General features: G+C 38.3%; 3 protein-coding genes across 9 annotated transcripts; 2 read left to right on the plus strand and 1 right to left on the minus strand.

Moving 5' to 3' along the window:
• Window positions 1-703: 703 nt before the first annotated feature.
• Window positions 704-9,277, plus strand: LOC18030847 (calcium-transporting ATPase 10, plasma membrane-type). 7 transcript variants are annotated; one of them, XM_006412732.2, is made up of 35 exons: window positions 715-858; window positions 1,033-1,187; window positions 1,420-1,628; window positions 1,862-1,978; window positions 2,055-2,094; window positions 2,417-2,529; window positions 2,631-2,762; window positions 2,896-2,985; window positions 3,338-3,407; window positions 3,497-3,567; window positions 3,652-3,735; window positions 3,846-3,923; window positions 4,004-4,078; window positions 4,320-4,403; window positions 4,485-4,567; window positions 4,651-4,759; window positions 4,851-4,906; window positions 5,088-5,130; window positions 5,234-5,317; window positions 5,489-5,626; window positions 5,711-5,773; window positions 5,858-5,956; window positions 6,066-6,176; window positions 6,411-6,581; window positions 6,724-6,783; window positions 6,910-7,074; window positions 7,154-7,270; window positions 7,365-7,463; window positions 7,665-7,802; window positions 7,909-8,009; window positions 8,113-8,158; window positions 8,252-8,380; window positions 8,459-8,566; window positions 8,676-8,767; window positions 8,919-9,021. In XM_006412732.2, the coding sequence occupies exons 3-35, from the start codon at window positions 1,485-1,487 to the stop codon at window positions 9,019-9,021; spliced, it is 3,213 nt and encodes a 1,070-aa protein (XP_006412795.1). In that variant the 5' UTR covers window positions 715-858; window positions 1,033-1,187; window positions 1,420-1,484. The 7 variants fall into 7 exon arrangements, with proteins under 7 accessions (XP_024005552.1, XP_024005556.1, XP_006412795.1 ...); XM_024149790.1 differs by lacking the exon at window positions 715-858 and adding an exon at window positions 9,117-9,277 and having other exon boundaries at window positions 932-1,187; window positions 8,919-9,013; XM_024149784.1 differs by lacking the exon at window positions 1,033-1,187 and having other exon boundaries at window positions 704-858.
• A 280-nt stretch (window positions 9,278-9,557) lies between these two features.
• On the minus strand, window positions 9,558-11,819 carry LOC18030848 (choline monooxygenase, chloroplastic). Its single transcript, XM_006412733.2, has 10 exons — window positions 11,487-11,819; window positions 11,329-11,374; window positions 11,092-11,227; window positions 10,922-10,996; window positions 10,610-10,825; window positions 10,429-10,524; window positions 10,192-10,316; window positions 10,006-10,099; window positions 9,873-9,923; window positions 9,558-9,779 (listed from the first exon to the last, which is right to left on the minus strand). The coding sequence occupies exons 1-10, from the start codon at window positions 11,800-11,802 to the stop codon at window positions 9,636-9,638; spliced, it is 1,299 nt and encodes a 432-aa protein (XP_006412796.1). The 5' UTR covers window positions 11,803-11,819; the 3' UTR covers window positions 9,558-9,635.
• A 605-nt stretch (window positions 11,820-12,424) lies between these two features.
• Window positions 12,425-13,740, plus strand: LOC18030849 (plant intracellular Ras-group-related LRR protein 7). Its single transcript, XM_006412734.2, has 3 exons — window positions 12,425-12,691; window positions 12,774-12,943; window positions 13,052-13,740. The coding sequence occupies exons 1-3, from the start codon at window positions 12,425-12,427 to the stop codon at window positions 13,734-13,736; spliced, it is 1,122 nt and encodes a 373-aa protein (XP_006412797.1). The 3' UTR covers window positions 13,737-13,740.
• Window positions 13,741-13,745: the final 5 nt, after the last annotated feature.

Consider the following 13,745-nt stretch of genomic DNA (forward strand, 5'->3'; position numbering starts at 1 on the left):
ATATGAAAAGTCAATATTTTTGCTGGAAAAAAGTCCATACTTTTATTCGATCCTTTTTCTATAGCGTGCAGTAGAGGGTTTCTGAAAATTTAAGGGTCTAGCTAGAGTGTCAAAAAGAATAACAAAATCTAACCTTTAAGGAAAAAAAAAATCTACATCATATATTCATATCATGCCAAGCCAAAGTCCATTGACATTTTCGCACAAACAGTGTGTGGAATAACCATATTCATGCTTTTCTATCCACAAAGTTGTTATTTAGTAGACCAAAAATTTTCTTGTTATATAGAGGAAGTACAACAAATATATGACAACCTGTTCAAATACATTGATGTATAGACTATTAATGTATCGGTTGCTGAAGATCGGTTAGTTATTTATTTTAACGTGTTTAATACATTAACGTCTATAGTTTGTATATTTTATACACATTTAAGAATTAATATCTGGTTCGAGTAGCTACAGTCAAAATATATACAGAAGTTACGTAATTTATTTGGTTACTAAAAGTTTAATTGATTATAGTAGTGAACGAAACTGCATCTTTTATTAACCATACTTTCTAAATTTGTAATGTTTTTAAAATTTGAATAGAACGTAGGCTCATGATCTCATAAATAGGGAAAAAAGGAATATAACTTTTTTGTTTTTATAATTTTTTTTATTAGTTTCACGAGGACCCGAGTGAGACGAGTCAAAGCTCTACTTCGAGGAAGTTTCCTAAAGCTCTCTCGCTCGTTCGTCATTCTTATTTTTTTTTTCTCGAGAAAGTGACGGAAAATCAAGTAGCAGAGAATCAAAGAACAAAGGGAAATAGCTGAGAAACGCCTCTGAAGTTTCCTGCCGCCGATAATTGAGGTAGTTTTTTTTTTATTCTACAGTAAGCTTAGAAAACTTGTTTCCGCAGAGATTTATGTTTTTCTCTTTCCTTTACTTTTTTTTTTTGTTTCTTCTTTGTGTTTGTTTAATCGATTCCTCTCATGGTTGGCACGATTTACGATGTTATCCTACACGTTTGTTCGTCTGCTCCAGCAAAGTATTATTTCACTGAATCAGATTCTGCTTCTCGATTTGAAATTTGAATTACCGGGAAAATTTTCCGGCAACATTTCGTTTCTGTGATTCTCCCGTTGGAATCGGCAAACGGATTGCTCTTCGGTTTCGAATTTTGTTCGGCTTAGGTGCTGGTGAGAAGTGCTTTTTTTTTTTTTTTTTTGCTTTGGAACAGTGAAATGCGAGAGTTGTTTACAAAGAGATTTGTTAAACTGTAATCTCCGAATCGCCGCCTTTGGATTGACTTGGTTGTGAAATTTTGGAACGGATTGAGATTTTAGATTTAGAGATCTTATTGACGAGAATGCATAAGGCTAAAACTGTTTCTAATTTGAGTGTATTTTGTTATTTGTTGCATTTTCTTAGCTTAAAGAAGAGCGTGTTGTGTATTCAGCAGTCTCTCTGAGGGTGCCATCTCTCCTGCGACAGCCATGAGTGGACAATTCAGTAACTCCCCACTAGGGGAAGACAAGGACGTGGAGGCTGGAACCAGCAGCTTCACCGTCTACGAAGATAGTCCGTTTGACATTACCAGCACTAAGAATGCTCCAGTGGAGCGATTACGCCGTTGGAGGGTAAGTGGTTCTCGTTCCAGTTTACATAAATTCATTGATTTGTTAAGTGCATTCGTGTTTCGTATTGGTTAATTGTACTGTGCTTTTCTTGTGTGTTTGAGTTCTGAAAATTGAACATGGCAATGTCTGGTTTTTAGTTTCTTTATATTGTTACGTGCATCAGCCAGATAGTTCAGATTTGTATTTCTTTGTTTAGTTTCCTAACATTCTGGAAGATAATTTGGGTTTTGTAGCAAGCGGCGCTTGTACTTAATGCTTCTCGTCGATTCCGATATACTCTGGACTTAAAAAGGGAAGAAGACAAGAAACGGATGCTGAGGAAGATGAGAGCGCATGCCCAAGCAATAAGAGTACATAAGCTTTGCTAGTAAGTTTAGTTAAATCAACGTTTAGGCGGTGTCTAATCAATGTTGTTTGCTTTCTCAGGCTGCACACCTTTTTAAAGCAGCTGCAAGCCGAGTGAATGGTAATTTCTTTCAATTTCCTTAATTTTCTTTAATTCATCCCATTTGTGAAGCATGTATCTGTTCTCTTGTAGTGTTTTAGGGATTTAGTGATTGCCATTTTAATATCAGTCAAAACCATTAATGTGATTGATCTTCATTGCAACGGTTTGAATCGATTATTTTCTATATGTAGCAAAAACAGTACTGCAGATTTGCGACCTTGATGTTTTCTTGAACATCATTGTAAATTCAATTGATTCAGTTACAGGATTACATCAGTCAATTGGGTTACACTTTTTCTGATTGTTATGCTGTAGTTGACTGAGGTTTATTTATTTTTAGGAATTACAAGTTCACCTTCAGCTCCTCGTAGTGGTGATTTTGGTATTGGACAGGAGCAGATTGTATCGATATCGAGGGATCAGAATGTAGGATCTCTTCAAGAACTTGGAGGGGTATGTATTGCTTTGACTGATTTTTTTCTTTTCTCCGCGGCACTTATTTATCTGCCATAAAACGGATTCATGTATGTTTATCCACTGTTTTCTTTCATTAGGTCAAAGGGTTATCTGATTTGTTGAAAACAAACTTGGAGAAGGGTATACATGGGGATGCTGATGACATATCGAAAAGGAAATCGGCCTTTGGATCAAACACATACCCCCAGAAGAAAGGGAGGAGTTTCTGGGTATAATACATTTAAATATTTGCTACATAGCAGCTCCCATAGCTGTGAGATTTTTCCGCTTTAATCTGTGAGGGTATTCTAGTTAACTGATATCTTGATTCCTTCCTTTTTGTTGTTTCCTCATGTCCAATAGAGGTTTGTATGGGAAGCTTCTCAAGATCTTACTTTGATCATACTGATTGTAGCAGCAGCTGCTTCTTTGGCATTGGGAATAAAGACCGAGGTATTCAATTTAGATTTGGACATTATATATTGCTTAGCGCATACCTTGGAAATTTGGCTCCTCTTCTAAGTGGCATAACTTTATTAGTTGTCTAATTAGTATAAACCAAGACTTTCCAGAATTAGTGTACCTCACCATATGAGCGAGCTATCACATTCTATGTTTTTTCTGCCTCGCATACCGTTGAAGCTCCATAGCACGTCTATTGACTATCCTTTTCTATGTTTTTGTACTCATTGACATTTTTCTTGCTCGCTGAGGGTAGAAAGTTCTTTTATCTCCATTATCCAAAGTCTTATAGTTTTCTTGTTCTTCCTGAGCTTTTGGTTTACCTCTTTTGCTGCCTTCTTAGGGTATCAAAAAGGGGTGGTACGATGGTATCAGCATTGCTTTTGCCGTTCTTCTTGTCATTGTGGTGACAGGTATTGATATTCCATGCTGAACTTGATTTAACTCATATATGCGACTGCTGCATGTATTATACTAATTTGTATACCTTTTCCCTTGGTAGCTACTAGTGATTATCGGCAATCTCTTCAATTCCAGAACTTAAATGAAGAGAAAAGAAATATACATATAGAGGTGAGAGCTTGGATGATCATGCAGCGAATGGATGATATAATTTTTTGTTGGTTTAATTTTGAAACTGCATCGTGCACTGCTTAGGTTACCCGCGGTGGGAGAAGAGTTGATATTTCAATTTATGACATTGTGGTAGGCGATGTCATACCTCTCAATATTGGTGATCAGGCAAGTTGTACGAATTTGTCAATGCAGTAGAATTTTAGCATAGATAGAATCTATGGTTAGAATTTTAGCATAGATAGAATCTATGGTTAATCTGCAAATAATTTCCTTAGGTACCTGCCGATGGAGTTTTAGTTGCTGGTCATTCCCTTGCGATTGATGAGTCCAGCATGACTGGGGAGAGCAAAATAGTATGCTTTACGCTCTTCCTTTGCATTTCCAACAACGCCATCTTTGCATTTCATGTGTCTAAGCAAGCTGTGTCTCGCAGGTTCAGAAAAACACTACTAAAAATCCATTCCTAATGTCGGGCTGTAAAGTTGCAGATGGCCAGGGGACAATGTTGGTAAGACTTGAGGAGCACTAACTTTTACTTTCTGTGACAGAGTAACTGTAGTCTTTCTGAAGAAAACTGGAGAGATGTTTAATTGGTGAACTAAATTATCCTTGGTTGGGGAATCTGTGCAGCAAAAACATGTTTATTATTTATTAGAGGAAAACTTGAGTCGGAGTGTTCAAAACTCCTGACAAGGGTAGTTTCTTCCTGAATTGCTTATTTGAGTCTAAAATTTATTTTTGGTACTCAGGTTACTGGGGTAGGGGTCAACACTGAATGGGGCTTACTAATGGCTAGCGTCTCAGAAGACAATGGTGGAGAAACACCATTGCAGGTGAGTATCAACCCTTTAACTGTTCATATTTTTGTTATTGTTTTTATAGCTCAATATTCATACGTACTTTGATTCCTTCAGGTACGCTTGAATGGTGTTGCAACATTTATCGGGATTGTGGGGCTTACAGTTGCTGGTGTTGTATTATTTGTCCTTGTCGTCCGGTGCGTCTGTATATCTTTCTGACAACCAAGTACCGCTTGGAGTTAATGCCACTGTTTATTGAACGAACCTTTGTTCTCTGCAGCTACTTTACTGGTCACACTACGAATGCAGATGGAACCCCACAATTTGTTGGCGGGAAGACAAAATTTGATCACGTGCTAGATGATCTTGTTAAAATTATCACTGTTGCAGTAAGTGTTTCTTAGAAAAAATCAGTTAATACCGTCGTCAGCTTCTTATACGTATCTCTAGCCATTCAGCTTAACCTGTCAAATATTGTAGGTGACAATTGTTGTAGTAGCAGTGCCTGAAGGGCTTCCTTTGGCTGTTACCTTGACGTAAGTCTACTGTCTATTTTATACATAAATATTGTAATGATAGCAATTGCTTTGGCCTCTAGAATTGGAAAAGATTTAGTTATGACATGGTTGGACTTAATAGTACATGATGGATATGCTATAAAATTCAGTAGAACAAGGTTGTCTCTCGTCACTGATCTTTTCTACTTCTTACTGGCAGTCTTGCGTATTCCATGAGAAAAATGATGGCAGATAAAGCTTTGGTATGTATGTTTTACTTTTTGGGACTCAATTAGTTTGCACTAAAATAGATACATAAATGATATAGTGAATATTATTCGCAGCTAAAACAAAGTTTAACTTCAGGTGCGTAGGCTTTCCGCCTGTGAGACTATGGGCTCTGCAACAACAATTTGCAGTGATAAGACAGGAACTTTGACCTTGAACGAGGTGAAGTTTAGTGCTCTTCCTTCTTTTTAATATATTAACACACAAATAGTTGGCAATGTATAGGCTCAGCCTTTAAGTTACAGTTTTGGTACGTGCTTTCCTAGCTGCGAGCTTTTGCTATTTTGAATTGTGTGCCCAACAAGCAAGTCCCCTAATACTCTCTTTTCTCAGATGACCGTGGTTGAGTGTTATGCTGGTTTCCTAAAGATGGATCCTCCGGACAGCAGCTCAAAATTGCCACCTGCTTTTACATCCATACTTCTTGAGGGAATTGCTCATAATACAACTGGCAGTGTGTTCCGATCTGAAGTAGGATGGCAATTATACTGATTCCATTTGGTTCCTATTTTCAGCGATTTAATTTACTAATGTATATGGGCTTGCTGATAACAGAGTGGTGAGATTCAGGTTTCTGGATCGCCGACTGAAAGAGCAATTCTCAATTGGGCTATAAAGGTATATTTTCCAGCTACATTTTTCTAGTTCCTGTTTCTTTTTCAGTGAGGAGAAATAATAATTTTTGTTTTTTAAGCTCTGCAGTTAGGCATGAATTTCGATTCCCTTAGGTCTGCGTCATCTGCTGTTCAATTTGTTCCATTCAACTCAGAGCAGAAACGTGGTGGCGTAGCAGTGAAATCGGTAATGTGTTTCCATTTTCTCAGCATCATTTGCTTGGTTTTTGATTCGCCGTTTGTGGTTGTTTTCCCCTAGTCAATCAGCATCCTAATGACTTTTTGTTCAATTTCAGCCAGATTCGACTGTCCATGTTTACTGGAAAGGCGCTGCAGAGATTGTTTTGGGTTCCTGCACACACTATATGGATGAGAACGAGAGTCTTGTAGATATGAGTGGAGATAAGGTTGGCAACTGTATTCTCTTCATCATGATATGATTTGTTGTAAAATTTTAACTTATCATTGTGTCTTGATTCAAGACCGTTCTCTTACTGAAAGTCCAAGTCGCAATTACTTTTTCTATTTGTTTTTCGTTTACGCTATTTAACCTTTGTATCCCAAATCAGTGCCAGAGTTGGTATTGAGAGTTTTAATATAAATACTTGTTTTATCTTCTGAATAAAATCTTCTTGTTTCAGATGGCAGAGTTAAAAAATGCTATCAATGATATGGCTGCAAGGAGTCTCCGTTGTGTTGCAATTGCCTTCAGATCATTTGAAGCGGAAAAGATTCCTACTGATGATGAGCAACTTTCTAGATGGGCATTACCTGATGATGATCTTGTACTGTTGGCTATTGTTGGTATTAAGGTAAACACTACTTTTGCTAGTTTTCTTTACCTTTTAAAGAGTCTTGTGATGTACCTTGATTTGATTCTGTAAACCAAAATGGTTGGTAGTACTAGTAAGGTATGCATTACTTATTGCAAGTTCTTTTATCTGCAATACATAGGACCCATGTCGCCCAGGTGTAAAAAATTCAGTTCTATTGTGTCAACAAGCTGGAGTCAAGGTCCGTAGATATCTCATTTACTTCTTTCCCTCATTCCCTGAGAGTCTCTCTTCATATTTTGTTTATTTTCTAGACTGATCTGTTCGTCATGGGCGTTAGTCTTCTTATTTCCACTATTGGCCTCAGGTTCGAATGGTGACTGGTGATAACATTCAAACTGCCAAAGCAATTGCACTGGAGTGCGGTATATTAGCTTCAGACGCAGATGCTAGTGAGCCTAATCTGATCGAAGGAAAAGTATTCCGATCCTATTCAGAAGAAGAAAGAGATAGGATTTCTGAAGACATATCTGTAAGAGTCTTATGATTTAGGTTTTGATTGGTTGAAGGCAGTTATTTAATGGTACCTGACATTGTTGCTAACCTTGAAGGTAATGGGTAGATCATCACCGAATGACAAACTTCTTCTTGTGCAATCGCTGAAGAGAAGGGGACACGTCGTGGCTGTGACTGGTGATGGAACCAATGATGCTCCTGCACTGCATGAGGTTCAATATATTTACGTAGACCTTGTATGTGCAATCTTTAAAGAACATTATTAATATTGAGGAACAAACTTTCTGTTTTGTCCCTTGATTTCAGGCAGATATAGGTCTCGCTATGGGTATCCAAGGCACTGAAGTTGCAAAGGAAAAGTCAGACATCATTATCTTGGATGACAACTTTGAATCTGTTGTCAAGGTTGGTATTCTTAGAAACCAAGGGATTCATTTTTCTTATAAAATAGGGTTCCTGTTGATACTCTTTTGTTGCATGATACTTTTTGGAATTTGTTAACTCAACTTGTTTTTTTCATTAAAGTGTTATCCTTTGGCGGGTTTGATGATCTTTATAATTACCTTGAATTGGATATTCATTTCTGTTACTATCTGATTCTTCTAGGTTGTCCGTTGGGGTCGATCTGTGTATGCCAATATTCAAAAGTTCATCCAGTTTCAACTCACGGTTAATGTAGCAGCTCTTGTCATCAATGTCGTGGCTGCCATTTCGTCGGGTGATGTTCCTCTAACTGCAGTACAGGTTTGATATAATAAACCAATTCTATCCCTTTCTCTTCTGGACAGAATTGTTCACTTAAAAATGAATATTCCATGTTGATAAGAGTCTTCTCCCATAATTATTGTAGCTCCTCTGGGTCAATCTTATAATGGATACTCTTGGGGCTCTTGCTTTAGCCACCGAACCACCAACCGATCACTTAATGGATCGAACCCCTGTTGGCAGAAGGTACCACTTCTTATTAGACTTCAGCTAGTCTTGTTCAACTTCAGAGTGATCTCAATTTATCTTCCACTTTCTTAATAAAATTGTATTTATCTATTGTTTTCAGAGAACCTCTCATCACAAATATCATGTGGAGAAACTTGTTTATACAAGTAAGTTTTCTTCGTTTTCTTTCCCTTACACGTTTCTTAAGATCACGACCTTTTAGCCTTCTCTGATGCTCCAATTGTTTTGCATACTATTAGGCGATGTACCAAGTGACGGTCTTGTTAATCCTCAATTTCCGGGGAATCAGTATCCTTCATCTCAAGGAAAAACAGGATCCCGAGAGAGTAAAGAATACAGTCATCTTCAATGCCTTTGTCATTTGCCAGGTAAAAGATACCGACTCTTCTGTGTTGAGAAAAAGCTTTTGTGCAGATCAGAAAACAAACTGCTTCTGAATTTGTTAGATCTTCAATGAGTTCAACGCACGGAAGCCAGATGAAATAAACATTTTCCAAGGAGTACTCGGTAATCACCTCTTTGTGGGCATCATCTGTATCACCATTGTGCTCCAGGTACTGATTCTCTCTCTCTCTCCTGTTCTTGCACAGTCACTTCCTTTTTTTTTGTACATCTGAGACAGAGACATATCGTTTATTGCATGTTGTTTACTGTTTAATATAGGTAGTCATCGTCGAGTTCCTTGGAACATTTGCCTCAACGATTAAGCTTGATTGGGAGATGTGGCTCATCTCGATTGGAATCGGTTCCATCAGGTTTGGCGTTAATTTTGTCTTATAAATTCGGTTTGAGTTTAAACATTTTAGGTTGGTTCAGTTCGGTTTATTTTGTCCACCCTAGACTATTGGTAGATGCTTATTTCGTAAACTCACCATATAGATTCTGTTTTGTGTTCTATAAAACCAGTTGGCCATTGGCGGTGATCGGAAAATGCATACCGGTTCCAGAAACTCCGGTCAGCCAATACTTTAGAATAAACCGGTGGAGAAGGAACTCATCAGGTAACTAAAGTTATCTTTCCGCTATAGTCAAGCCATCTCAAACCAAACGCATCTAAAAAGCTATGATCGTTACTAACGCTTTGAAATTTCTGTTGATTTTCAGGTTAATTATTAGTTTGAAAAGAGAAAACAGTTAAATACCACAAGTGCTTTCCCATCTGTGAATACTACATTTCCGCTCTCTAAGTACTTTATCGGCTTCTTCGTTTTAAATACATCAATCAAATGAAAAAAAAATATAATATTTTGTTTAGTTGCCTTAAATGTCCATAGTCTAGATAATCCATGTGAAAAAGAAAACAGTCTAGCTAATATGAAATTTCAGTTCTGAATGCTCAATCAAAACTTAAACCAGCACAATCCAAAATTCGAATTACAACAACAAAACCAATTTGATGATTTTGGATTCAAATAGAATTCAAGATTATTTTGATTTTATCAACCAACGATACAACTAGCTTAGTTTACGCATGTGGATCTTTGTTATTTTGTAATTACACAAAGAGGCTTCATTTTTATGCTTGGTTAAGAGAGAGTAGAGCTGTGCAGAATACTCACATAAACACATATATATACATAAGAAAAAAACATGTACATATAATTACAAGTAGGTATCCACAGACTACTGTTTCATAGCTTTGAGATTCTGATGTAGCAAACAATGGAAGTGGTGCATTGGTTTCTCCACAAGAGCATATCTTCCTTTGTCATAGGCCGGTGATTCGAGACCCCTTTGAACACTCTCACACAACGCAACATCTTCCATCTGATTCACCAAATTTACACATTCCACAAACTCAACTCTCTTTAAAAAAAAGGCAGTATTTATCAGGTATAACAAAATCATTCATTTTCGTACCTGAACTCTCTCGCTTTCTTCTAGACTTCTCTCGATGAAGGCTTCATCATCCTAAGGCCAAAAGAAGTTTTACAAAAGTTGCTATACAGGACCGGGGCTATACAATCCAAGACATGTTGTTGCTTTGTTTTACCTTTAAAGAAGGATCAAGAAAATAGTCGAAGACAACTTTGCATTTCCTTGGACCTAAAGGTATCACTAGATTTGTGTCCATCCAAGGTCCGTACCTTTTTTAGAGATAATCCATGGAGAATCAGTCGACTCAATTCATTGGAAGATGAATTAAAACTAGCTGAGCAATGGACTTGATGTCTGTTACCTATTTATCATGAAATTTGGGTAGACGAAAGCGTATAGAGCTTGAGATCCAAGCCTATCGAAGCCGTCTTTTTCACCAGCCTTGGAACCACCTCCACATTCTTGGATACTAACCCTCTCGAATATCTGATATCTTAAAATAGAAAGTTCATCACAAGAAGAGCCTAACTAGAGATTAGATTCATGTGTTGAAAGTCAGATTTTTGGCCGTATTTCCAATTGAGTAAAAGGATCATACCGTTGTAGAATAGGTTTCGAGATCGAGGCCAGACATCAAACCTTTATGTGCATAAGGTACATGATAGCCACCATCTAGGTAGTTATCACAGAACACCTGCATAGTTCCCAGTGATCCATCATTAATCTTCAAAGTTCTGTGTTTTGTTTTTAAAAGAGAATATAATCAGATCAAGAATTACCTTCCAATTACAATCAATGGTGTATTCACGTCTGCAGATGAAAGTAAGCGAAGAATCAACTCCACCTTGGCTCAACTTCCCCACACAGGTCCCGAGCCATTCTGATGCCACTAACCCATCACTCTCAACTTCTCCCTTCCTTGATGTGGCTTGGGCCACCTTCATGAGAACAAAAGGTCCCCATACAGCCACTCGTAGAGGTTTGAGTCCCATTTCCTATTTTCATCAAACATGTCAAGTGCGAGAAATTCAGATTCTCTCTTCTTTTATAAAGTGAGATAACCACACGCTTATCGCAACAACATGCCATACATGTAAAGCAAAGCTCTGTATCCCAGTCATTCTATTAGCTTTGACAAGTGATCCGCTCAAGCTATACGTCCATCCCTGCCACAAAGAATGAGATAGTATGACTCAAAACTCTAACTTATCCCTGCCAAAAGATCATTTGAGGCTTTGAGCTACGATATGGTGGAGCTTACATGATAAGGGCACACAAAGCAAGACTTTTTCCCGTTTCCAGAAGCCAAGATAGAGGCATGGTGAGAGCAAACATTGTGGAAAGCATGAACCTTTCCATTATCATCTCTACACACAACAAATTCTACCTCCCCAAGCCTGCACCAATGATGTTTCAAATTCTCATATATGGTTGAACAAAACATGGAAAAGGAGAGACTTTTTCGCAATTCTTATAAGCAAATTATATAATGAATTACCTTCCGGTGAAAAAGTCGCGATTCTCCTTAATCTGATCAGAGTATCCTAACATATCATCAACAAGCAATGGGGAAAGTAAGAACATTTTTAGAGAAACATTCAACACTCAAGAACTCACTGAAACAACAACACTCAGTGAGTGTGACATTTCCCGAACCTACGGCTTGCCATGCTCCATAGAAGACACGATCGAGCTCGAAACGGTAGAATTGAGGATCAGTGTACCACGAGCTCGGCGGAGTCGATGCTCTCTCCAACGGAATCTCCGGATCAAACTCCGCCACGAGCTTACTGATTTCGGAAACGGCGAAGACTATGCTCGAAGAGCTCGGATCTCGGGTCGGGTAGAGAAATCTTCTCCGGCGAAATTGAGAGACTGAAACGCCGAATTCACGATGAGAACTGAGATATTTACTGGTGGGATTCGATCTCGGTGTCGGAAACTCCCACACCGTCGCCGTGATCGTGACCATCTCCGGCTGCTCTTTTTCATCCCGATGGTCGTTAAATTTCGGACTCTTTAAATACTTGTCAAAACAAAAAACTAACTCGACCGGTCCGGTCCGGTCAGGTCCGGCCAGATTGGTTTTACCGCGATTTGAAACTGTTAATCCAATTTTTTGTGAAGTCTGTTACGATTAATAGTTGAAAATAACGGAAACAAAGCTGCTTATGAAACGAAATAAAAAATATTACTGATTCGAACGGTGGTAATTAGATTAAAATGTTTTTCTTGTGGTTACTTATGAGTGATTTGCGGGTAGCTGACTTTTTTTGGGATTAAGAAAAAACTCGGCGACGCATAACTCTCTCACTCTCTCTCCTTAATTAGCTAATCACCTTTCTTGATCACCCTTTTTATGTCATTAATAATCTCAAATAATTAAATTTCCGAAAAGTATTCATTCCCTTAAAATTCCACCAAAGTTTCTCCTCCATACATTTCCAAAGCCTCTTTGTGTATATATATTAGACACACATGTGTTGCCATTATAAGCAGAAGAATCTTACTCTCATTCCACATCAAATCTCTATTCTTCATCTTCTTCCTCTAGAAGAAAGTCATAACAAAAGCCATAAACAAACATATAAACGATGATATGCAAAGAGGCATATCAGTATCAACAATCACATGGACAAAATGATCACATGATGACAATGATGATGATGGACTTGAGCCAATCACCACTATCATCACCATCATCATCACCAAAGTCACCAATATCAGACAATATTAACAATAATGAGGAAGAGAGACTCGAGGTTGTCAATTTGAGTGGCATGGCATTACAATCTCTCCCAAATCCTTCCCTCAATTTGGCAAATATTTGCAAGCTTGATCTCTCCAACAATCATATCAAGGTTAATAATTTCTATATACATACACATCCATAAAAATATTGGTTTCTAACCTTTGTTTTGTTTTGTTTGTGAATGGTAACAGAAAATACCAGAATCTCTAACAGCTAGATTACTGAACTTGGTAGCATTAGATATTCACTCAAACCAGATAAAAGCTCTTCCAAACTCCATTGGTTGTCTCTCTAAGCTCAAGATCCTTAATGTCTCCGGAAACTTTCTCGTTTCCCTCCCCAAAACTATCCAAAATTGCAGGTTAACCCCTCAAAGATTCACAACAAAACTCTCAATTCTGAACCAAACCAATCATATATGTATGATGATTTGATTCTTCTGTTTTCTTTTGCTTTTGGATTTTCCCAGGTCACTCGAAGAACTAAATGCAAACTTCAACGAACTGATTAGATTACCAGACTCAATAGGGCTAGAACTAACCAATCTGAGGAAGCTCTGTGTCAACTCGAACAAGCTCATAAGCCTACCAAGCTCAATCACCTACCTCACTTCCCTCCATGTCCTTGATGCTCGTCTCAATTGCCTTATGATCCTCCCTGAAGACCTCGAGAACCTCATCAACCTCGAGATCCTCAATGTAAGTCAGAACTTCCAGTATCTCACTGCACTCCCATCTTCTATCGGTCTTCTCATGAACCTCCTCGAGCTGGATATCAGCTACAACAAGATCACAGTGTTGCCTGAGTCCATTGGATGCATGAGACGGTTGAGGAAGCTGAGCGCGGAAGGAAACCCGTTCGTGTCCCCACCCATTGAGGTTGTGGAGCAGAGCTTGCATGCGGTGAGAGAGTATCTGAGCCAGAAGATGAATGGTAGGCTGGTGAACACCGTGACAAAGAAGAAGTCATGGGGATTCCGTAAGTTGGTTAAGTATGGAACGTTTAATGGCAGGTCAAGGGCTTGGACCAGGGAAGAGAGCGAAGGACTCATCATGCCTGAGTACCGTCCCATTGATATCCTAGCTTCGACTAGGTTTCCTGCGATGTGCTCACCTAGGCGTATCTTTTCTCCAAGAACCTATTTCAGCAGATAATGATAATGC

The sequence above is a fragment of the Eutrema salsugineum genome, unplaced genomic scaffold, assembly GCF_000478725.1.
Source record: "Eutrema salsugineum unplaced genomic scaffold, Eutsalg1_0 scaffold_1, whole genome shotgun sequence".
NCBI lineage: Eukaryota > Viridiplantae > Streptophyta > Magnoliopsida > Brassicales > Brassicaceae > Eutrema > Eutrema salsugineum.